Source organism: Heterodontus francisci, chromosome 27, assembly GCF_036365525.1.
Source record: "Heterodontus francisci isolate sHetFra1 chromosome 27, sHetFra1.hap1, whole genome shotgun sequence".
NCBI classification, from domain to species: Eukaryota; Metazoa; Chordata; class Chondrichthyes; order Heterodontiformes; family Heterodontidae; genus Heterodontus; species Heterodontus francisci.
The window spans coordinates 50,010,436-50,036,703 of NC_090397.1; the positions used below are offsets into that span (position 1 = coordinate 50,010,436).

The window sequence follows — 26,268 nt, forward strand, 5'->3', positions numbered from 1 at the left end:
ACCAGAATTGCACACAGTACTCCAGCTGTGGCCTTACCAAAGTTCTGTACAACTCCAACATGACTTCCCTGCTTAAGTGTCCCATATGCCCTTTTCGCCACCCTATTAACCTGCCCTTCTGCCTGCAGGGATCTATGGACAACCACGCCAAGGTACCTTTGCTCCTCGGAACTTCCCAGTGTCAGGCCATTCATTGAATACTTCCGTGTCACATTACTCCTTCCAAAGTGTATCACCTCACACTTTTCAGGGTTAAATTCCATCTGCCACATTTCTGCCCATTTGACCATCCCGTCTATATCTTTCTGTAACCCAAGACACTCCACCTCACTGTTAACCACTCAGCCAATCTTTGTGTCATCCGCGAACTTACTGATCATGCCCCCCACATAGTCATCTATGTCGTTTATATAAATGACAAACAATAGGGGACTCAGCACAGATCCCTGTGGTACGCCACTGGACACTGGCTTCCAGTCACTAAAACAGCCGTCTGTCATCACTCTGTGTCTCCTACAGCAAAGCCAATTTTGAATCCACCTTATCAATTTATCCTGTATCCCATGTGCATTTGCTTTCTTGATAGGTCTCCCATGTGGGACCTTGTCAAAGGCTTTGCTGAAATCCATGTAAACTACATCAACTGCACTGCCCTCATCTACACACCTGGTCACATGCCCAAAAAATTCAATCAAATTTGTTTGGCATGACCTCCCTCTGACAAAGCCTATTTCTAATCAAATTTTGCCTCTCCAAGTGGAGATAGATTCTCTCCTTCAGAATTTTCTCCAATAGTTTCCCTACCACTGACGTGAGACTCACTGGTCTATAGTTCCCTGGCTTATCTCTACAACCTTTCTTAAATAGTGGGACCACATTAGCTGTTCTCCAGTCCTCTGGCACCTCCCCGGTGGCCAGAGAGGACTCAAAAATTTGGGTCAGAGCCCCTGCAACCTCCACCCTCACCTCCCACAGGATCCTGGGACACAAATCATCCGGACCTGGCGATTTTCCCACTTTTAAGCCTGCCAAAACCTCCAATACCTTGTCGCTCCCTATGACTATTTGCTCAAGAACCTCACAGTCTCTCTCTCTGAATTCCATATCTACTTCCTCATTCTCTTGGGTGAAGACAGATGTGAGGTATTCATTCAACACCCTACCAATGTCCTCTGGCTCCACCCACAGATTTCCCCCTTGGTCCCAAATGGGTCCTACGTTTTGATTAGATTAGAGATACAGCACTGAAACAGGCCCTTCGGCCCACCGAGTCTGTGCCGAACATCAACCACCCATTTATACTAATCCTACACTAATCCCATATTCCTACCAAACATCCCCACCTGTCCCTATATTTCCCTACCACCTACCTATACTAGTGAGAATTTATAATGGCCAATTTACCTATCAACCTGCAAGTCCTTTGGCTTGTGGGAGGAAACCGGAGCACCCGGAGAAAACCCACGCAGACACAGGGAGAACTTGCAAACTCCACACAGGCAGTACCCGGAATCGAACCCGGGTCCCTGGAGCTGTGAGGCTGCGGTGCTAACCACTGCGCCACTGTGCCGCCCTATCCTCTTCCCATTGATATACTTATAGAATATCTTGGGATTTTCCCTACTTTTACCAGCCAGAGCTTTCTCATGTCCCCTCTTTGCTCTCCAAATTGCTTTCTTAATCTCCATCCTATACTTTCTGTACTCCACTAATGCTTCCATTGATTTGCTCTCTTTGTATTTGCTAAAAGCCTCTCTTTTCCTACACATCGTACCCTGAATGTTTCTGGTCATCCGTCGTTCTCTGGGCTTGTTGCTCCTACCTATTACCTTCGAGGAAACATGTTGGGCTTGTACCCTCCCCATTTCCTTTTTGAATGCCCCCCACTGCTCTTCTGTAGATTTCCCGACAAGCAACTCTTTCCAGTCTACCTTGGCCAGATCCTGCCTAATGTTACTAAAATTCGCTCTCCCCCAATCCAAAACCATTTTTTGCAACTTGTCTATTTCTTTCTCCATAACAAGCTTAAATTGTACCATGTTGTGGTCGCTATCACCAAAATGCCCCCCCACCAAGACATCGACCACCTGTCCGGCTTCATTCCCCAGAATTAGGTCCAGGACTGCACCCTCCCTTGTTGGATCCTCTACATCTTGAGCTAAAACGTTCTCCTGTATACATTTTAAGAACTCCACTCCATCTAAGCCCTTAACATGATGACTATCCCAATTAATGTTGGGAAAGTTGAAATCACCTAATATAATTACCCTATTATTATTTTGACACACCTTGCGAATTGCGCACATATTTGCTCCTCAATTTCCCGCTGACTATCTGGGGGTCGATTATAAACACCTAGCAATGTGGCTGTCCCTTTTTTATTCCTAAACTCGACCCATAAAGCTTCATTTGATGCCCCCTCCAAGATATCATCTCTCCTTACTGCAGTAACTGATTCCTTAACTAATATTGCAATGCCCCTTCCTCTTTTACCTCCTCCTCTGTCTCGCCTGAAGATTCTATATCCTGGGATATTGAGCTGCCAATCCTGCCCCTCCCTCAACCATGTCTCCGTGATGGCTACAATATTACAATTCCACTTGTCAATCCCTTAAAAAATGAAAACCCTATGGGGTATTGGTCCAATCACCACCAACCAGAGAAGTTAAAGATAATACTAGATTGAAGGAAGTGACTTATAGGGCTAGATTTTATGTGCCTGCCGCCGATTTCAGCGGCTGGTGAGAAAAATGGCGGCCTTGCGGAGCCACCGTGATCCTATGCGCAGGGGCTCATTAGCATGCCTGGGTCAGGCCACCCCCACCCCTCGCCAATGACGTGGAGGGGGCGGGCTGCTCGATGCCGTAAACAGCAACTGACATGTCAGCAGGTATTCGTGCCATATTTAAAATTCTATTTAAAAATATTGATGCTGGAGCTGAGCAGCCAGCACAGAAGCTGTTCAGCTGCATCTGCCAAACCAGTACCCCTGCAAGGCACAGGAGACAGCAGAGGTGAGAGGAAGGGTGGCCCCACAGTTCAGCGATTCCTCCCTGCTCACTCTCCTTCAGGCTGTATGGGCAAGGCAGGATGTCCTTTCCCCCAGCGATGGTAAGAAGAGGCCCTCCCGTCTGACCCAGCAAGCCTGGATGGAGATTGCAGAGGAGGTAAGTTGCCGTGGGGTCACTCGCCAAGACTGGGTCCAGTGCCACAATAGGACAAACGATCTCATGCGCTCAACAGAGTTAAGTGGCACTATTTTATACGGTTCCATCTGACCTGGGTTTGCCCACACAGAGTGGCACATGGGTGCCACTGCCATGTCAAAGACAGGGAGGTCGGGCAGGGAGGATTGATGTCACATGGGTAGCTGAATGTGGAAAAGAACTCACCATCATTTGCACCCCAGAGCATGGCACCTACATGCCAGGCTGAGTCCATATTGTACACTGATTGTCCCCCACATTTTGTTGTAGCGCCCCTGTTGTGCAAAGCATCATGTTGTTGTTTGGCAATGTTGTGCATCTGAATCCTTGCTCTTCCAGGCGAGTAGGGCGCACAATGTGAGGGAGTCCTCCAGGACAGGTGAAGGGGTGCCAGACATCCGACCACTATCCCAGGCTGAGGAGGAGGCCCTCGAGCTAAGTGGCAGCCAGGGAGGATGTTCCATTTCAAACGTGGAGCTTGGGTTCCCGGGTGAACATACAGCTCTTTGACAGACGCAATGGTTATTCGAAACATTTCATTTGTGGACACAATGCTGTTATATTAGTGATATATACACCAGTGAACCTAAAAGTGTGCTCTTCACATTGTATCTTGCAAGGTAACACTCAAGAGTTGACATTGGAGTCACTGGAGACTTCAGGCACCTCTGAGGAAGAGACAATCTCAGAGGAAGCAGCATCCCATGACACTCCCACACCTTCCACCAGCTCAGATACATTCACCTTGGTGGGAATCCATTCAGCTTAAGAGTCTGGGTCACAAACTGGTGACAGCACCACACACACACCCAAACAGCTGGCTGAGGCTGCGACAGACAATGCCTCTGGCAGCCGGAGAACTCTCGGTGGCCAGGCCCATGCTGAGCCCCAGGTTGATGATGACCTTCCGGTGTAGGGCATACTGGAGTTGCAGAGAGAGGTAAGGCAATATCTGACGGAGATGCCACAGGCCATGTGCAGCCATGAGCGGACGATGGAGGAGTCCATCCAGGCCATGACAGTTGCCATGTCCCAGGCATGTGAGCACATGGCTTTTTCCATGGAAAGGATCGCAACCCACAGGCAGAACCACGTTCCACAGATGTGCGCTGACCTGCAAATCCTCACTCAGCCATGAGTTGGATCCAGCAGTGACTAGGCGAGAGAGGGACCAAGGGCCTGGAGAGTGTCTCTGATCCTGGTCCTTCTCAGGAGAGCAGCGAGGTTCCTACGAGCCTTGAGAGGGAGAAGGTGAGCCCCGCGGTCCATATCAGGTGTCTCCCCTCAGGATAATTCCAATGTGGACACTGGCTGCTCAGCCACTCTGCCGGTGAGTCCAGGACCAGCAGCCACGACGTCTGAGAAGAGTTCTGCACAGGTGCAGGAGGCCCCCAGACAGCCAGGTCCCTCCAGGCCTCGTGCAACCAGAGGACGACTGCCCAAGTCAAACAAATCCAAAGAGCATCCTGATCAGCAGCCTGCCTCCAGTCAAGCTGCTAGAGCACTGTGCTTTCGCACTGTGAAGGAGCACCTGCAAACATTTCAAAAGGACACCATGACACAGATGGGTTGCCATGGGTGACACGCCTATGTATTAATTCCTTCTCACTAAATGTGCTTTTCTAACATGTCTCCTTTTTATTGTGTGAATGATGCACGCCAGCATGTGCTGACTATGTCTCTTCCCATTACATCATTGACCTGACAGAAATGTAAGGAACAACATCGCCATGCCAGTATGCGTGATGTGGCACTGCATGGATGCAGTCACATGGGCAATGGCTCCGTCATCTGCTGCCAGTAATGGTGGAGAGACAGGTTACAGCTGCACTGGCTACCAGATGAAGCACGTTAATGTGTAACATGGGGAGAACTTCAGGGATTGTGGAAGCGCCCAACAATAACGCATTGTCATGCATCCATTGCTCGCTATTTCTGCACTGTATCGATGCTCTTCATCCACCCATGCGCATATGCTGCTGCAACTCCTCTGTGTCCTCATCGACCGAGGATGTCTCCTGCTCCTCTCTTTCATCATCCTGCAAGACCTCCCCCCTCTGCATTGAAAGTTGTGCTGAGCAGAGCATACAGCAACGATGCGCTTTCCCTTTCTGGTGCGTACTGCAGGGCCCCACCTGATCTATCCAGGCAGCGGAAGCACATCTTCGGCATGTTGATGACCTGCTCGATGGTAGCTCATGTCAAGCAATGGCAGGCACTATATATCTCCTGTGCATCGCTGGTGGGGTTTCTTATTGGCGTAAGGAGCCATGTCTGCAAGGGGTAGCTCTTGTCCCCAAGAATCCACCCCGCGATCTGAGCCAGTGCAGTGAAGAACATTGGCACCTGGGACTGGCGCAGGATGAATGAGTCATGGCAGCTGCCTGGAAAGTGGGCACACACTTGCATGAGGTATTTCCTGTGGTCACATACTAGCTGCAGGTTGAGTGAGTAGAAACCCTCTCTATTCAGTTATGCAGCTGGTTGTCCGGCAGGAACCTTGATGGTCACATGCGTGCAGTCGATGACCCCTTACTCCTGTGGGAATCCCGCGATGGCCGCAAATCAGAGGATCAGTCCTGAAGTGAACATAGTCACCGGTCCTCCTGTACAAGGCAGCGGTGACCTCCCTGATACAACGGTGCACTGATGACTGTGAAATGCCACACAGGTCGCCAGTGGGTCCCTGGAATGATGCGGAGTCATTGAAGTTAAGAGCCACAGTGACTTTGAGGGCCACAGGCATATGGTATCCAGCCAAACCCATCGGCTTTAGGTCGTCATTCAGCAGTGTACAGAGAAATGTCACTGCCTCTCTGGACATCCGCAGTTGCCTCTGACACTGGCGATCTGACATCTGCAGGTATGTCATGCGGGGCCTGGAGACACACTGTGTTCTCAGGCATCAAATGTGCCTTGGCGGCTGCTGCTGCTCGCTTCCATGAGCTTCCACATGGGCTGTGCCTGCCTCTTGATATGGCTCCTCATGGCAGTTGGATTAAGAAAGACAGGGTGGACATAGATTGGGACCTGAATGTTGAAGGAGACATGGCATTTAGGAAAGACAGGAAGCTAGGAAAAGGTGGCGGGATGGCTCAGTTAATTAATGATGGTATTAGCGCAATAGAGAGGGATGACCTAAGTTCAGGAGACCAGGATGTAGAAGCAGTTGAATTGAGAAATCATAAAGGCAAGAAGTCACTTGTGGGAGTTGTGTCCAGGCCACCTTACAATAAAGGAAAGAATAATGGCAGCTTGTCAGAAAGGTACAGTGATAATTATGGTGGATTTTAACCTACATATAGACTGCAAAAATCAGATGGGCAGAGGTAGCCTAGATGAGGAGTACATCGAATGTTTTGGGGTAATTTCTTGGAACGATACGTTCTGGAGCCAAACAGAGAGCAGTCTATACTCGACCTGGCATTGTGCAACGAGATAGGAAGAATTGATGACCTCATAGTTTGGGCACCCCTAGGTAGTAGCAATCAAAATATGATTGAATTTTACATTCAGTTTGAGGGAGAGAAGAGTGGATCCAAGACTAATATTTTAAACTTAAATAAGGGCAATTATGAGGGCATGAAAGCAGAGCTAGCTAAAGTGAACTGGCATATCAGGTTAAGGGATAGGTCAATAGAGATGCAGTGGCAGACATTGAAGCGGATATTTCAGAATACACAGAATAGAGACATTTCAATGAGAAAGAAAAATTCCAAGGGTGGGACCCGCCATCCGTGGTTAACTGAAACAGTTAAAGATAGTATCAAACTTAAAGAAAAAGCCTATAATTGTGCAAAGATGGGAGACAGATCAGAAAATTGGACAGAATATATAAAACAGCAAAGGATAACTAAAAGATCGATAAGGATGGTAAAATTAGAGTATGAGAGAAAGCTAGCTAGAAATATAAAGACAGATAGTAAGAGTTTCTATAGATATTTAAAAAAGAAAAGAGTTAACAAAGTTGGTCCTATAAAAAGTGAGTCTGGAGAATTAATAATGGATGATAAGGAGATGGCAGATGAATTGAACAAATATTTTGCAACCGTCTTCACTATTGAGAATACAAGTAACATCCCAGTATTAGCTATAAGTCAGGAAATGGAAGAGGGGGAGGAACTCAAGAAAATTACAATCACCAGGGAAGTGGTACTAGATAAATTGTTGGACCTCTGGGTTGACAAGTCCCAAGGCCCTGATGGACTTCATCTGAGGGTGTTAAAACAAGTGACTAGTGAGATAGTTGATGCGTTAGTTTTAATTTTCCAAAATTCCCTAGATTCGGGGAAGGTTCCTTTGGATTGGAACATAGCAAATATAACTCTTTTATTCAAAAAGGGAGGGAGACAGAAAGCAGGAAACTACAGGCCAGTTAGCTTAACATCTGTCTTAGGGAAAATGTTAGAACCTGTTATGAAAGATGTTATATCAGGGCATTTAGAAAAATTCAAGGTAATCAGGCAGAAACAACATGGTTTTGTGAAAGGGAAATCATGTTTAACCAATTTATTGGAGTTCTTTGAGGGAGTTACATGTGCTGTGGATAAAGGGTAACCGATGGATGTATTGTACTTAGATTTTGAGAAGGCATTTGATAAGGTTCCACATCAAAGGTTATTGCAGAAAATAAAAGCTCATGGTGTCGGGGGTAACATATTGACATGGATAGACGATTGGTTAGCTAACAGGAAACAGAGAATAGGCATAGATGGGTCATTTTCTGGTTGGCAAGATGTAAGAGTGGTGTGCCACAGGGATCTGTGCTGGGTCCTCAAGTTTTACAATGTATATGAATGACTTAGATGAAGGGAACTATGGTGGCTATATTTGCTGATGACACAAAGACAGGTAGCAAAGTAACTTGTGAAGAGGACATAAGGAGGCTACAAAGGGGTATAGATAGGTTAAGTGAGTGGGCAAAGATCTGGCAAATGGATTATAATGTGGGAAACTGGGAAATTGTCCACTTTAGCAGGAAGAATAAAAAAGAAGCATATTATCTAAATGGTGAGAGACCGCGGAGCTCTGATTTTGCAGAGGGATCTGGGTGTCCGAGTGCATGAATTGCAAAAAGTTAGTATGCAGGTACAGCACGTAATTAGGAAAGGTAATAGAATGTTATCGTTTATCACGAGGGGAATTGAATACAAAAGTAGGGAGGTTATGCTTCAGCTATACAGGACATTGGTGTTACCACATCTGGAGTACTGTGTACAGTACTGGTCTCCTTATTTAAGGAAGGATATAAATGCGTTGGAGGCAGTACAGAGAAGGTTTACTGGACTAATACCTGGAATGGATGGGCTGTCAGGATGTTTCCCCTTGTGGGAGAATCTAGAACTAGGGGTCACTGTTTAAAAATAAGGGGTTGCCCATTTAAGACAGAGATGAGGAGAATTATTTTCTCTCTGAGGGTCATGAGTCTTTGGAATTCTTTTCCTCATAAGGCAGTGGAAGCAGAGTCTTTGAAAATTTTTAAGGCAGAGGTAGATAGATTCTTGATAAGCAAGGGGGTGGAAGGTTATCGCGGGTAGGAGGAAATGTAGAGTAATCAGTTCACCATGAACTTATTGAATGGCGGAGCAGGCTCGAGGGGTCGAGTGGCTTACTCCTGCTCCTAATTCATATGTTCATACGGGCCAGACCCATCTGTATGCTGCAGGTGAACCCGGTTCCTTCAGTAAGTCAATGGCACCTATCAGGGCAGAGAGCGATGTAAATTGGTGCTTCATCGCCTATATACTATGGCATGACATTGCCTGTCTCAGTTTTGAATAAGAGTGGGGCAGCATGAGCACAGTCATGTTATTGACATTTCCTGGATGGGACCTTCAACCTGCTACCATTTTTGGCCCCCACCCCTCACAAAGGGTCATGGAGTGCTATTGCTCTGCCTCCCCAAACCGCATTGGCTGATTGCAGGATCAGCCCCCTTCACTCAGCCCCGCCCCCTGCCAAACGGTAGTGGGCACAGAGTGGCTCCCTTTACGGAAGAAGGACATGGGGTGCCTCTGTTCTTGCATGCAGAGTTTAAACCCACACATTGCAGTCCCTCACTCACCTTCACATGCTCTGAAGACTGACGCTTCAGTGCCGCCGGCTTTCCACAGACATGAAAGTGAAGGCACGTAAGTGCCGCACATTTGAATGAAGATTGTAGCCTGCTGTCTGAATCGCAGCGGCCTGCATATTAATGAATGCGAAGAGTTCAGCTGAATATTCAAAGCCGGGTCCCATTGCTCAGCGGCGGGAAGGCTTCGCCACAGAGTCCCACCGCCACCGGGAAGACCAGGCCGGGCCCTGTCGGCATTGAGGTCCGTGGCGGGACTCGTCTGGGGCAATCTTCATGCCCCCACCCCGCCACAGGTCCCAATGTCGAGGCCTCTATAAAATCCAGTCTAAGATGTTGTTAAAGAGAAGTAGACCTGTGGATTGGGAGGATTTTATAATTCAGCAATGGATAACCAAGAAATTAATAAGGAAAAAGAGAATATGAAATTAAGTTAACATGAGAAATAAAAACAGATTGTAAAAGTATCTATAGGTATGTAAAGAAGGAGAGATTGGTGAAAGTAAACATGTGGCTCTTAGAGGCAGAGACAAGAGAAGTTGTAATGAGGAATAAGGAAATGACAGAAACATTAAAGAATTACTTTGTATCTGTCTTCACAGTAGAAGGCACAAAAAAACATTCTGGAAATAGTTGCAAACCATGCGTCTAGTGAACATGGTGAACTTAGGGATATTATTATTAGTAAAGAAATAATACTAGAGAACTTGATGGAACTGAAAGTTAACAATTCTCATGGACCTGATGGCCTACATCCTCATATTTGATAAGGTAGCTACGAGATCGTGGATGCATTGGCAGTGATCTTTCAGATTTCCCTAGGATCTAGAAGAGTCCCCATGTAGTGGAAGGTTGTAAACATAACCCTGCTATTCAAGAAAGGAGGGAGCGAGAAAACATGGAACTATAGGCCAGTTCGCCTGACCTCATTAGTAGGGGAAATGCGAGAATTTATTATTCAGGACATGCTAACAGGGCATTTAGAAAATCATGATTAGGCAGAGCTAACACGGATTTATGAAAGGGAAATTGTGTTTGACATTTAGATTCACTGGACTGATTCCTGCGATGAGGGGACTGTGCTATGAGAAAAGATTGAGTAGATAAGGCCTTTACTCCCTAGAAGTTAGAAGAATGAGTTGTGATCTCATTGAAAGATATAAAATTCTTAAGGTGCTCAATAGTATAGGTGCTGGGAGGATGTTTCCCCTGGCTGGAGAATCTAGAACAATGAGTCACAGTCTCAGAATAAGGGTCGGCCATTTTGGACTGAGATAAGGAGGCATTTCCTCACTCAGAGGGTTGTGGATCTTTGGAATTTTCTTTACCAGAGGGCTGTGATGCTCAGTCGCTGAGTATATTCAAGACCGAGATCAATAGATCTTTGGATACTCAGGGAATTAATGGATGTGGGGATAGATTGGGAAGGTGGGGTTGAGGTAGAAGATCAGCCGTGATTGTATTAAATGCTGCAGCAAGTTCGAAGGGCCTCCTCCTACTTGTATTCCTTATATTTCTAAATTAGTTTCTTTGAGGTGTCAGGAGGTGAACTATTCATCAAAGAGTACCCAGCCTCTACCCAAATCATATAGTCAAGGAGTTGATATGTGTGGTTCAATTATACTTCTGGTCAATGGATGTTGATGTTGGGTGGCTCGGCAGTGGTGATGCCATTGAAAGTCAGGGGAAGTTGTTGCAGTGGAAATGTTACCAGCCACTTGTCAGCACAAGGCTGGATATAATCCAGGACCCTGTTCAGCTGGCCTCTGATAACAGCTCCACCTCTGACAATACTTTGAAAGGAAGATCATTCATGGAGCAGTTGAAGATGCTTCCTTGAGGAAGTTCTGCAGTGATGTCCTATGCCTGCGATGCTGGACCTCTGGCAACTACAGATATCGTCCTTTGGGTCAAGTGTGACTTCAGTCATTGGCAGGATTTTACTTTGAAAGGCAATGGTGGGTTCAAGTCCCACTCCAGAGACCTCAGCACAAAGGTCTGGTGACACTCCAGTGCAGTCCTGAGGAATTGCTGCACTTTTGGAAGTGCCATCTTACAGATGAGATGTTAATCCGAGGACTCATCTGCTCTCTCAGGTGCATGTTAAACATCCTATGACATTATTTTGAAGAAGAGCAGTGGTGTTGTCTCCGTTCTCCTGGCCAATATTTAGCCCCCAATCAATATCACTAAAACAGATTATCTGGTCATTATCACATTGCAGTTTTGTGGGGCCTTGCTGGCACAAATTGCCTTGTCATGTTTCCTACATTAAAACAGTGACTCCACTTTAAAAGTATTTCATTGCCTGTAAAGTGCTTGGGCACCTGAAGTTCAGAAAGCCTGTATATAAATGCAAGTCGTTATTTTATTAATCTGATTAACCCACAGTTATTTCTACACTAAAGCGTTAAGGTTTCATATTCAGAGTATGTGGAAAAGGTTAAATGAAACATGTGCGAATTTGAGTGGACAGAGTTTGGTCTGGAGTTGATCCCTCCCTGGGTGCCGATGGATCGTTTGTCTGTTGTACTAACAACAGCCTATTTTCATAAAATCTTTCTGAGTAACTCACTTCCTGATTAAAGAGCCAGCTGGTATGGATACAATGTTGTCCAAACTGTTACCCAAACTTTGCAGCCTTTGAAGATGTAAGACCCTCTCTCTGGTCTAAAGATTCCAGCCTTTACTCTGGGTATCAATGGCACAGAACCATCTGTTTGATGTGGTACATCCTTAATACACCATTAAACAATAGTACATACTCACAATAATACCAGTTGCTTAACAGTCCTGCTAGCCAGAGTCAATCCCAGTAGTCAATCTGCCGACAAAACATCCATGTGTGACTTCCAGATGCCGACCGCACCACCCTAACCACTGCAGCAAAGATGTTCTGTGGGCTTTCTTTATACTTTTTTTCACTATGGCCCTGTTCCATATAAGACAAAACTTCCAGAATTGACCAGCATGTCTTGCGTTTTCAAGCCCACAATACAGTTCATTAGATGTCTTCGGGTCTGGGTACTCCGATACTCCATATGTTGCCACCATGAGACAGACTCCACACACTCAGGACTCTACCACAACCAGTCTACATGTTTAAGCATGTTTAAATGATTTGACAAGTAAATTGAGTTGAGGTGCAGATCAGCTGTGATCTAATTAAATGGTGGAACAGACATGAGGGGCAGAAAGACATACTCACGTTTGGAATGAACTATGTTCCAATGACTGACCAGAGTATGTGAAGGTTACACTGGCAATTGTTTTTTGCATGACTGACTCATTTTAGTCTGTGGGAGATGAGCCAATGTACTGAGCACCAATGTGGTTGTTAACAAGTTAGTGAATGTTTTCACCCTGAAATGGGACAAACAGTGCATAAGACAGGCGGGTTTATGTTACCAATTTCACAACCCACATTAGCTCCTTTCCCCCAGCAGGGGCTTGTAAAATCAAGACTGATAAGTTGTGGGAGTTACCAGGGGAGGACTTTGAAGCTGTCGGCACAAATGAGTTTAAGAAACCACTTGCTGTGTCTATGGAGTGAGAAGTGATTGGGGGATAGATGGGAAGATCTGATCTGTGTACTGGGTACAGTGAAAATGTAAACCCATTCATTGGAACAGGAGAGAATGTGCAGCCAGAAAAGGCCATTTGCCCATCAATCCCACTCCCTTCAAGGTCCAGCTCTCATCATTCCATCATGGACTCCCTTCCACACCACCTGTTTGTTTAGGGAACACTCTGTTCTGTCCCTGGAGAAACATTGAACAATTCTATTATTTCCCCATCTCTCAATCCAATTTGAAAGCTGCCAATGATTCTGAATTGACCCTGTTCTTTTCCAAACAGGTTCAATCTCACTGCAGTCAGTGCATGAAGGAGACCTTCCACCCCAGTGAGGAACATGGGGAATAGATGGAGTTCAGATCTATTACAAAACGGAATGGTTTGAACTTTATCAAAATTCTCATGTTTTTGTGAGTATTATCCCTTTATTTTGAGGGTCTTTATTCTAATATAATAGTCAGATTGTAAATGTTCTTATTGATAAAATTATTTAAATCCTAACATCATAACTGCATTCTCTTACAGATTGAAGACTGGGTCAGGAACCGTGACTGTAGTTTCCATTTCTCACTGAGCAGTTACAGTGCCACGTTGTACAATCCCATGTGTAGCTCACAGAACATTCCCATGGTTTCCACTCCATCCTGTTCTGAGCTGCCAGTCACTGATTGGTCAGCAGTAATATTGACATCATTAATGGTCCAGCCAATTGGATCTGATTTCAATGGTTCCAAACGTTTCCACAATCTGTGATATTTATATATTTACAATAACACTTGAAACCTCATCACATCAGACAACTGGGAGAGAGAGAGGTAGGAATGGGAGCAGGAAATCCCCACCTTTAATTTGAAACTTTGACACTGATGTTGAATCTCTTTGTTGTGTTTCAGATTTGAGGAAAGGATCTTCACTGCAGACATGATGCTTGTGATGGTTTTGGTGCTGAGTGAATTACTCGTCAGTGATGTGACAGGTAGGGTCAATCAAACCTAATGTGTGAGGACAGGTTAGTACTGTGAGGTGAGGGGTTAGTGGATTTCCTGCTGTGTGAATTAGAGGGAACAGAAGGAGGAAGCACCTGGAGGAATATCCTAAAATGGGAAATTATCAACCTTCACAAATCTTCATTATACCGAGTACAATCTCACTCTACTCACTCCCCACAGTCTTTCAAATCCCTTTCAATCCAATCAAAATCTCCTACTCACTCCCCATGACATTTAATATCTCACCAAAACTAATTCCACTCCCCTCCTCAATCCCTGTGCCCTTCAATAATGTATTTTTAAGAAGCTGTATAATTCCCTTTTTCAAGAATTGATGAGCTCTGCTTCAACATCAGTTTGTGACAGAGAATTCCACAATCTCACCATTTGTTGTGGAGAAATATTCTCTGAAATTCCACGGCCCGCAGTGTGGACAGTGATGCTGGGATTGTGCCCAATTGTGCCCTCCAGCATAGATCCTGCCCTGGAGTAAGGGAGTGGTCAGCGGGAGGCCCCTCATTAGCATGGAGTCAGTGGGCAATGGTGGATACGAAGAGGTTGTCTCAGGCTCCACACGGCCCAAAAAATGGGCACCAGCTGCCATCCAGATGTTTACCCACTTCCGTCCACTCCACAATCATTCTTGTGTCCCCTTCAGCCACCACTACCCACCTTTGGGGTTCAGGCTGTTTCTCTGGCCTGGATTCCCTGCCTCTGGTGGGCCGGATCCTGTGTCCTGATCCTGTCGAGTTACAGCTGGAATCTGTTGGGAAGCTGTGCCAGTTTGTGAATGTTGTTTATTAATAATTTGTGCCCCTCGTTATCCACTCTCTGAACTGCAGAAACAGATTCAGTGAAATGCTGGCTTGGTGTTGGGTGAGTCCACATGACAGGATTTCATAAGAAGATAAGAACTAGGAGCAAGAGAAGGCCATTCAGCCCCTTGATCCTGCTACACCATTCAATAAAGTCATGGCTGATCTTATACCTCAGCTACTCCTTCCTGCACAATCCCCATATCCCTGGATTCCCTTCGTATCAAAAGTCCATTGTTCTCTGATTTGACTATACTCAATGACTGAGCATGCATAGTTCTCTGGGGTAGACAATTCCAAAGATTTACAATTCCTTGAGTGAAGAAACTTCTCATCTTAGTCCTAAATGTCCAACATTTTTTTTTCAAAAAATACACTGTATTCATAAAAATTTACAAAAAATGCATTGCAAAACAGTTCTAATTTGACATTTTGGAAAGTGCAAAATAGATCAGATTCCTTCAATACGGAACATGAGGTGCCTCACAACTCTTGCAACTCTATTTTATCTGCAGTGTTATTTTGCATTACATAGCAAGAAACATTTATGGTGCACACAGCTCGAGGGGGTTTTATACTGGTTCCAGCCTCTTGGTATATTATGGCGTGAGGGCCTTACACAGTGTCCTTCCCCATTGAGCCTTTGCGGCAACTGTCTCAAGCTTTAGTGCATCCCTCAGCACGTAGTGCTGGACCTTGAAATGTGCCAGTCTGCAACACTCGGTCATGGACAGCTCTTTGCACTGGAAGACCGGTAAGTTTTGGGCAGACCAAAGAGCATCTTTCACCGAGTTGATGGTCCTCCAGTTGATCTTTACCTTGGTGTGCATCACGAAGAACAGCCCACACAGCACTGAGTCCTGTATTACGGAGCTGCTTGGGATGAACCTCAACTAAAACCATTGCATCGCTTTCCAGACCTGCTTTCCAAAGGCACATTCCAGAAGGAGATGGGTGATAGTCCCTTCCCCACCACAGCCACCTTGAGGGCAGCGTGTGGATGCGATGAGTTTCCGGGCATGCAGGAAGGATCTGATGGGGAGGGCCCTTCTCACCACCAGCCAAGCTACGACTTGGTGCTTGTTTGAAAGTTCTGGTGATGAGACATTCTGCCAAATGACTTTGACAGTTTGCTTAGAGAATCATTCGACAGATTCCACCATCTCCTTTTCCTGCAGGGCCTTGAGGATATTACATGCAGACCACTGCGTGATGGATTTGTGGCTGAAGGTGTTTCTCTGCACAACCTTTTCCACGAAGGATAGGTGGTACGGCACAGTCCAACTGAATGGCAATGTGCCAGACCATCCTTCATAACACCGGGGACAGATAGAACCTCAGCACATAGTGACACTTAGTGTTTGTGTACTGGGGCTCTACACACGACTTGACGCAGCCACACATAAAGATGGCTGTCAGGGTTACCGTGGCGTTGGGTACATTTTATCCCCCCTTTACCCAGAGGTTTGAACATCGTGTCCTGCGGACATAGTTCATTTTCGATCTCCAGATAAAGTGAAAGATGGCTCGGGTGACCGCTGTGGCGTAGGAGTGGAGTATGGGCCAGACCTGCACCACGTACAGTAACTACATGAGCGCTTCGCACCTGATGACCAGATTCTTACCCGCAATGGAGAGAGAATGCTGCTCCCACATGCCCAATTTCTGTTTTACTATGGCTACATGTTCCTTCCAGTTTTAGGCTCATGCCCCGGCCCCTCTGAACTATATCACCAGCACCTTCAGGTAGTCTGACCTGCCGATAAAGGGAACAAAGGATCTGTTGGCCCAGTTCCCAAAGAACATGGCCTCACTCTTGCCGCAATTTATTTTGGCTCCCAAGGTCAGTTTGAACTGGTCACAGGTGCTCATCTGTCTGTGAACGGACAGTGGATCTGAGCAGAAGACAGCGATGTCGTCCATGTACAGGGAGGCTTTGACCTCCGCTGCCTGGGATTGTTACCGCTCTTATGCCCGCATCCTTCCTGATGGACTCAGCAAAAGGTTCTATACAGCAAACAAACAAGACAGGGGAGAGAGGACAGGCCTGTTTGACTCCAGATTTGATCGGAAAACTTTCTGATTCCCACCCCCATTGATTGAGACTGCAATACTGATGTTTATACAGAGCAGTTGGATCCAATTGAGGATTCCCTCCCCAATTCCCATTTTAGAGAGCAGGTCCATTCTGTAGATTTGTGATATCCTGTCAAAAGCGTCTCCTGGTCCAAGCTGATGAGGCAGGTGTCCGCACCCCCTGTCGCGCACATCGGCGATCGTATCCCTGAGTAGTGCGAGGCTATCTGAGATCAGCCTGCCGAGTACAGTACAGGTCTGATTGGGGTGAATCACCACCTTCAGAGCTGAATTGACCCAACTGGCGATGACTTTGGACAGAATCTTGCAGTTCACATTAAGCAGTGAGATGGGACACCAATTCCTGATTTCCTCCCTCTCTCCCTTCCGCTTGTAGATGAGGATGATAATGCCTTTCCTCATGGATTCTGACAGGCTGCTGTCCAGAAGCATATTCTCATATACTTCCAGCAGGTCTGGGCCGATCCAGTCCCACAGAGCAGAATACAACTCAACTGGTAAGGAGTTGCTTCCGGGGGTTTTACTCCTCTCGAAGGACCTGACAGCCTTTGTCAGCTCGTCCAGAGTTAACGGTTTTTCCAGACTCTCCCATGTACTGTCATCTAAGACCTCTGTGATAGATGACAGTAAAGACTGGGAGGCCATGCTGTCCATGGGCTTCACATCGTACAGCCCAGCATAAAAGGATTTGCTGATCCTTAGTATGTCAGACTGCGATGATGTTCCTGAGCCATCCTCTTCCTTCAGGCTGCTGATCACAGAGCTCTCTCTGTGTATCTTTTGGAAGAAGAAATGTGAGCACATCTCATCCTACTCAACGGAGTGGCCTCTGGGCCAGAAGATAATCTTGGAGGCCTCCGTGGCAAAGAGTGAGGCCTGCTGGCTCTTCACCTCTTGGTGATCCTCCTTGACCTCGACCCCCATTGACTGCAACAGGAGCTGATTCTGCATACTTTTCTGGAGTCGGGACATTTCCCTCTTTCTTTCTCTTGCCCTCTGAACACCTTTGAGGATGAAGAACCTCTAGATGTTTGCCTTGATCGCTTCCCACCAGTGCACCGGTGACTCAAAGAGGGGTTTCACCAAAGAGGTTCTCCAAATTTTGTAATCCCTTTTGAGTTCCTCAATGTTCTTTCGGGTCAGTGGTTTTCCGTTCAGCTTCCATGTCCCCCTGTCAACATGCTGGCCGTCCTGTAAGTGACAGTCGGCTAGTAGGAGGCAGTGGTCAGAGAAGAACACCAGCTTGATGTCGGTGGATCTGACCATAAATGCATGGGATACAAACAGGAAGTCAATCCTGGCACGGACAGACCGTCTGGTCTTGACCAGGTGTATCTACGCTGCGCTTCGTCTGCAGGGTTGCTGAAGACGTCGTGCAGCTTGGCATCTTTTTCTGTTTCCATTAGGAATCCGCACGTGGCATCCAGTTTGCTGTCTTCTCTGCTGGATCGTCCAGCTGCATCGATGATGCAGTTGAAATCACCGTCTGGAATGACCGGTCTGGACGTCACCAGCATCAATGGAAGCTGCTGGAGGGCGGTCAGCTGTTCGCTGTATTGGACTGGGGTGTACTCATTGATTAACTAGAGCTACTAATATACATTAATTAATGTATATTGTTGTACATTACGTCTGCAATGAGGAGGCGACCGCCCATCACCTCTTTGACTTCAGAGATGGTGAAGTTGCCTCCCCGGAGCAGAATATCCAGGCCAGAGGAACGGGTATCATTTCCCCCTGACCAGTTCAATGGTCCATTGGACTATCACCTTGACCATTGCCTGTAAGTGCTGAGGTGCAGTATTGCACATTCCTGCAAAAATAGCAGGTCAGCCTTGACATTGGCCTTGTAACCTGAGGTCGAAACACATCGCGTGGTCTTAATGCTAAGCATGTTAATAGAGGCAATTTTTAAATCCATTTTAAAACCATTTTAAAGATTTTAGGTTACCAGTCTGAAGGTCGATGCAAGTTCCAGCTCCTGAGTATACTCCTGCATACCTGTGGTGTTTGCAAACTGTTGCACTTTTGCAGGGTTGAGAAACAGTCCTGCTCTGCCACAGGAGGGTTATTCCATCCGGGCGACGTTGGGGTGGTTGTGTACTCGGGAAGGGCTGCCTTTTGCTCAGGTTGTGCTGTTGTTCCACTTAGTTCCTTGTTGAGGCCATTGCTGCTCTCAGCTTCCCGGAGCTGGGGGGCACTTGTTGTGTCGTTGCTCCCACTTTCCTGGAGCTAGGGGTCGCTGGTTGCGTTGCTGCTTCTGGCATCACAAAGGAGGTGTTTCCTGGGCCCTTCACTGCTTCCAGTGTTTCTCAGCTCGGGGCCATTTGTCTTGTCTACCTCCTTGGTGTTTTGCCACTTTTTTTGTTGATGGCGGATTTCTTGCCCTTCCTCATCTGAGGAGGAGCAGCCACTGGTGTCTGTCTGGGACATCAGCTACTTCTTGCCGCTCCTTTGCAGGGTGGCTTACCCCTTTTTTTCTGTTTTCTTCTTTGTATTTTTACTTTTCACAATTTGCCATTCTCCTTGTTGTTCTGGTGCTGCCTCCTCTTCCATTGAATCTGCTTTCTCTGGAGGAGGCTAAGGTTTTGGCCAATTACTGAAGTGTCCTTCACATTTTGTTTGGATGCCATGCTGTCTTTCCCATTATCTTGTGCACCAAGGGTCTTGGTGGAAGCTAGGCTAATGATGACCATTGTCGATTGTCATAAATATCCATCTGGTTCACTAATGTTCTTTAGGGAAGGAAATCTGCCTACATGTGAGTCCAGACACACAGCAATGTGGTTGACTCTTAATGCCCTCTGAAATGGCTGAGCGAGCCACCCAGTTGTATCAAATCACTACAAAATCAATAAAGAATTAAACCGGACGGACCACCCGGCATCGACCTAGGCATCGGAAATGACAATGGCAAACCCAGCCCTTTTGACCCTGCAAAGCCCTCCTTACTAATATCTGGGGGCTTGTGCCAAAGTTGGGAGAGCTGTCCCACAGACCAGTCAAACGTAGAGTCATAAAGTTATAGAGTTATACAGCACAGAAACAGGCCCTTCGGCCCATTGTGCCAGTGCTGGCCATCAAGCACCTGTCTATTCTAATCCCATTTTCCAGCACTTGGCCAGTAGCCTTGTGTGCTATGGCATTTCAAGTGCTCATCTAAATGCTTCTTAAATGTTATGAAGGTTCCTGACTCTACCACCCCTTCAGGCAGTGTGTTCCAGATTCCCCCAACCACCCTCTGGGTGAGAAAATCTTTCCTCAAATTCCCTCCAAACCTCCTGCCCCTTACTTTAAATCTTTCCCCCTTGTTTATTGACCCATTCGCTAAGGGAAAAAGTTTCTTCCTATCTATCCCATCAAGACCCCTCATAATTTTGTATGCCTCAATCAGGTCCCCCCTCAGCCTTCTCTGCTCTAAGGAAAACAACCTTAGCCTTTCCAGTCTCTCTTCATAGCTGAAATGCTCCAACCCAGGTAACATCCTGGTGAATCTCCTCTGCACCCTCTCCAGTGCTTCCTCTAGTGTGGTGACCAGAACTGTACACAGTACTCCAGCTGTGGCCGAACTAACATTTTATACAGCTCCATCATAACCTCACTGCTCTTATATTCTATGCCTCAGCTAATAAAAGCAAGTATCCCATATGCCTTCCTAACCACCTTATCTACCTGTTCTGCTCCCTTCAGTGATCTATGGACAAGTACACCAAGGTCCCTTTGACCCTCTTTACTTCCTAGGGTCCTACCATCCATTGTATATTCCCTTGCCTTGTTAGTCCTCCCAAAATTCATCACCTCACACTTGTCAGGATTAAATTCTATTTGCCATTGCTCAGCCCATCTATATCATCCTGTAATCTAAGACTTTCCTCCTCACTATTTCCAACAGCACCAATTTTCGTGTTATCTGCAAACTTACTGATCATACCTCCTATATTCACGTCTAAATCATGAATGTACACTACAAACATCAAGGGTCCCAGCACTGATCCCTGCAGTACACCACTGGTCATCAGCTTCCACTCGCAAAAACAACACTCAACCATCACCCTCTGCCTCTTGCCACGAAGACAATTTTGGATCCAGTTTGCGGAATTGCCCTGGATCCCATGGACTCTTAACTTCTTTACCATTCTCCCATGTGGGACATTATCAAAAGCCTTACTGAAGTCCATGTAGACTACATCAACTGTTTTACTCTCATCTACACATCTAGTCTTCTTCTTCTTCTTCTTTGGCCTCCTTGTCTCGAGAGACAATGGGTAAGCGCCTGGAGGTGGTCAATGGTTTGTGAAGCAGCGCCTGGAGTGGCTATAAAGGCCAATTCTAGAGTGGCAGACTCTTCCACAGGTGCTGCAGATAAAATTGGTTAACAGGGCTGTTACGCAGTTGGCTCTCTCCTTGCGCATCTGACTTTTTTCCTGCCAACTGCTAAGTCTCTTCGACTCGCCACGCTTTAGCCCCGCCTTTATGGTTGCCTGCCAGCTCTGGCGATCGCTGGCAACTGACTCTCACGACTTGTGACCAATGTCACAGGACCATGTCGTGTTTTCAGACGCCCTTAAAGTGGAGACAAGGACGGCCGGTGGGTCTGATACCAGTGACAAGCTCGCTGTGCAATGTGTCTTTGGGGATCCTGTCATCTTCCATGCGGCTCACATGGCCAAGCCATCTTAGGCGCCGCTGGCTTAGTAGGGTGCATATGCGAGGGATGTTGGCCACCTCGAGGACTTCAGTGTTGGAGATACGGTCCTGCCACCTGATGCCAAGGATTCTCTGGAGGCAGCGAAGATGGAATGAATTGAGAAGTCGCTCTTGGCTGACGTACGTTGTCGAGGCCTTGCTGCCATAGAGCAAGATACTGAGGACACAGGCTTGATACACTCGGACTTTTGTGTTCTGTGACAGTGCGCCATTTTCCCACACTCTCTTGGCCAGTCTGGACATAGCAGTGGAAGCCTTTCCCATACGCTTGCTGATTTCAGCATTGAGAGACAGGTTACTGGTGATAGTTGAGCCTAGGTAGGTGAACTCTTGAACCACTTCCAGAGTGTGGTCGCCGATATTTATGGATGGGGCATTTGTTACGTCCTGTCCCATGATGTTCGTTTTCTTGAGGCTGATGGTTAGGCCAAATTCGGTGCAGGCAGCCGCAAACCTGTCGATGAGTCTGCAAACACTCTTCAGTGTGAGATGTTAATGCAGCATCGTCAGCAAAGAGGAGTTCCCTGATCAGGACTTTCCGTACTTTGGTCTTCGCTCTTAGATGGGCAAGATGAACAACCTGCCACCTGATCTTGTGTGGAGGAAAATTCCTTCTTCTGAAGACTTGAATGCATGTGAGAGCAGCAGGGAGAAGAAGGTCCCAAACAGAGTAGGTGCAACACAGCCCTGTTTGACGCCACTCAGGATAGGAAAGGGGTCTGATGAGGCACCGCTATGCTGAATTGTGTCTTTCATATTGTCATGGAATGAGGTGATGATACTTAGTAGCTTTGGTGGGCATCCAATCTTTTCTAGTAGTCTGAAGAGACCACGTCTGCTGACAAGGTCAAAGGCTTTGGTGAGATCAATGAAAGCAACGTAGAGGGGCATCTGTTGTTCACGGCATTTCTCCTGTAGCTGTCGAAGGGAGAACAGCATGTCAATGGTGGATCTTTCTGCTCGAAAGCCACACTGTGCCTCAGAGTAGACATGTTCAGCCAGCGTCTGGGGCCTGTTTAAAGCGACTCGAGCGAAGACTTTCCCCACTATGCTGAGCAGGGAGATTCCACGGTAGTTGTTGCAGTCACCACGGTCACCCTTGTTCTTATGGAGGGTGATGCTATTGGCATCGCGCATGTCCTGTGGTACTGCTCCCTTGTCCCAGCACAGGCAAAGCAGTTCGTACAGTGCTGAAAGTATAGCAGGCTTGGCGCTCTTGATGATATCAGGGGTAATGCCGTCCTTTCCAGGGGCTTTTCTGCTGGCACAGTGGCGCAGTGGTTAGCACCGCAGCCTCACAGCTCCAGGGACCCAGGTTCGATTCTGGGTACTGCCTGTGCGGAGTTTGCAAGTTCTCCCTGTGTCTGCGTGGGTTTTTGCCGGGTGCTCCAGTTTCCTCCCACATCCAAAGACTTGCAGGTAATAGGTAAATTGGCTGTTGTAAATTGCCCCTAGTGTAGGGAGGTGATAGGGAATATGGGATTACTGTAGGGTTAGAATAAATGGGTGGTTGTTGGTCGGCACAGACTTGGTGGGCTGAAGGGCCTGTTTCAGTGCTGTATCTCTAAAAAAAAATTTTATAAAAATTAATAATGGCATCACTGAGTTCTGATTTTATTGGCTGTACATGCAGCTCATCCATGACTGGCAGAGACTGGGCTACATTGAGGGCAGTCTCAGTGACAACATTTTCCCTGGAGTACAGTTCTAGGTAGTGTTCCACCCAGCGGTCCATTTGCTTGCGTTGGTCAGTGATTGTGTCCCCTGATTTAGATTTGAGGGGGGCAATCCTCATGATGGTTGGCCCAAAAACCCTATTAATACCATCATACATTCCTCTGATATTTCCGGTGTCAGAGGCCAGCTGAATATGACTGCATAGGTGTTGCCAGTAGCCATTTGCACAGCGCCTGGCTGTTCTTTGTGCAGTGCTTCTGGCTGCTTTAAGTGCTCTGGGATGTTTACTCACTGGGGGCTTTCTTGTAGTTCAGCAGTGCAATGTGCTTAGCGGCTATGACAGGTTCCAGCTCTTCAATGTGAGATTGAAACCAGTCTGCATTCCGTTTCACACGTTTGCCATAGGTGGTCATTGCTGAGTCGTAGATGGCGTCTCTGATGGGCCCACTTGGTCTCTGCATCCCCTGTGGGAGTGTTTTGAAGGGCGTTTTCGAGTGAATTTAGAAACTTACGTAACAGCTGTGGATGAGAAATTCTGCTCGTGTTGATGCACGGGAGGCCCTTCTGCTTGGAGTGATGCAGCTTCTTTGGTTTGAGGCTCACCTTGCTGCACACCAGGGAGTGGTCAGTGTCACAGTCCGCACTGTGGAAGCTGCATGTGATTTGAACGCTGTTTAGAGACGCTCGCCTTGTCACGATGAGGTCCAGCTGGTGCCAACGGCATGATCTTGGGTGCCTCCAAGAAACCTGGTGACAGGGTGTAGTGTGAAAGAATGAGTTGGTGATGCAGAGGTTATGATTGGTACATAACTCAAGCAGTCTCTGACCATTCTCATTCATCCTACCAGTTCCAAAGCGCCCAAGGCAGGAGGGCCATGAGTCATGGTCGGCCCCAACCCTGGCATTAAAGTCCCCCAGCAGGAATAGATATTCGGTGTTGGGGATGCTACTAATGATCTTATGGGGTTCCTCGTAGAACTGGTCTTTAGCTTCAGGTGGGGAGCAGAGTGTTGGAGCATAGCTGCTGAGTAGGTGCACTTGACGAGAGGCAGTGAACAGTCGGATGGACAGTATGCGTTCCGAGCCATTTGAGGGTGGTACTATCATGACGAGCAAAGAGTTTCTGATGGCAAAGCCCACTCCATGCTGTCTTGGTTCTTCCGGATCCCTACCCTGCCAGAAGAAGGTATAGTCTTGCTCTTTTAGAGATCCGCTCGCAGGGAGGCCTGTCTCCTGAAGTGCTGCAATGTCGACATTGAGTCTACTGAGCTCGTTGCTAATGATGGCGGTCTTCCAAGAATTGTTGATTTGTGTAAGGTCTTCCGACAGGCCAGGACACATAGTTCTGACGTTCCAGCTTGCAAAACAAAGGGCTGGTACCTTCTTTCCTTTTTTAGTCGTGCCGTTTGGTGCAGTGTTGCAGTCCACTTGTCGGGCAATGACCCTGAGCTCCAAGCACCCATTGAAGCAGGTGGACTGTGGCGGGACAGAACCTTACTGACCGGTGGCTGCCTGGTTTGAGGCGGGCGGTAGCTGTCCAGTGAGATGCGATGACCTCTCCCACCGACAAAGGCAACTCATGGCACCCAATCTCTACGCCAATTGAGCTGGACTTATAACCTGTAACTGCTGTCTTCTGTGTTGATTTGGTCGCTGTGAGCCGACTATGGAGTGACCTCTCCATGGCGCATGCCTGGGCGGATGTATGGAGGTTGTGAATTGCCCAAGCGTCAAAACCCCCCTCTCGGCCTTCCTGGTGGGGTCCAAAGGAGTGCAGAGCACGATGTTTGGCACCGGTATGGTTGCAGGAACTGCCGGAAACACGCCAAAGGTGACACATGACCGCCTTCGGGGTTCCGCTCCGGATTTTACCCCACTGCCTTGTGGACTTCTCAGGAGAGACCAAGGCTAAGGGAGTAAACCCTAACATCTAGTCACCTCCTCAAAAAGTTCAATCAAGTTTATTCGACACGATCTCCCCCTGACAAAGCCATGCTGACTATCCCTGATTAATCCTTGCCTCTCCAAGTGGAGATTAATCCTGTCCCTCAGAATTTTTTCCAATCGATTCCCTACAACTGATATTAGACTCACAGGCCTGTAATTACCTGGATTATCCCTGCTACCCTTCTTGAATAATGGTACCACATTCATGAGGCGCTGTGGACCATCATCAGCAGCAGAAGTGTACTCAATCACAGTCTGTAACCTTGGGGCCCGGCATCTCCCCCATTCTACCATTACCATCAAGATCATAAGAACTAGGAGCAGGAGTAGGCCGCCCGGCGCCTCGAGCCTGCTCCGCCATTCAATAAGATCATGGCTGATCTTTTCGTGGACTCAGATCCACTTACCCGTGCTCTCACCGTATCCATTAATTCCTTTATTGTTCAAAAAGATATCTACCTTAGCTTTAAAAACGTTTACTGAAGAAGCGTCAACTACTTCACTGGGCAAGGAATTCCATAGATTAACAACCCTCTGGGTGAAGAAGTTCCTTCTTAATTCAGTCCTAAATCTGCTCCCTCTAATCTTGAGGCTATGCCCTCTTGTCCTAGCTTCACCTGCCAGTGGAAACATCCTCTTTACTTGTATCTTATCTATTCCCTTCATAATTTTATATGTTTCTATAAGATCCCCCCTCATTCTTCTGAATTCCAATGAATATAATCCCAATCTACTCAGTCTCTCCTCATAAGCCAACCCCCTCAACTCCGGAATCAACCTAGTGAACCTCCTCTGCACCCCCTCCAGTGCCAGTATATCCTTTCTCATGTAAGGAGACCAAAACTGCACACAGTACTCCAGGTGCGGCCTCACCAGTACCTTATACAGCTGCAACATAACCTCTCTGCTTTTAAACTCAATCCCTTTAGCAATGAAGGACAAAATTCCATTTGCCTTCCTAATTACTTGCTGTACCTGCAGACCAACCTTCTGCGATTCATGCACAAGGACACCCAGGTCCCTCTGCATAGCAGCATGCTGCAACTTTTTACCATTCAAGTAATAATCCTTTTTACTGTTACTCCTAACGAAATGAATGACTTCACATTTATTAACATTGTATTCCATCTGCCAGACCTTTGCCCACTCACTCAATGTATCTATGTTCCTCTGCAAAGTTC

The 26,268-nt window shown here is 47.0% G+C and overlaps 1 protein-coding gene across 1 annotated transcript in view; it reads left to right on the top strand.

The window, feature by feature from the left end:
* Positions 1-26,268, top strand: part of LOC137384944 (ladderlectin-like) — a 226,472-nt gene that overhangs the window by 15,883 nt on the left and 184,321 nt on the right. Inside the window, exons 3-4 of the mRNA XM_068059654.1 lie at positions 13,138-13,265; positions 13,749-13,831. Coding sequence (XP_067915755.1) covers positions 13,204-13,265; positions 13,749-13,831 — 145 coding nt within the window. The 5' untranslated portion in view covers positions 13,138-13,203. The remainder of the gene's footprint in view (positions 1-13,137; positions 13,266-13,748; positions 13,832-26,268) is intronic.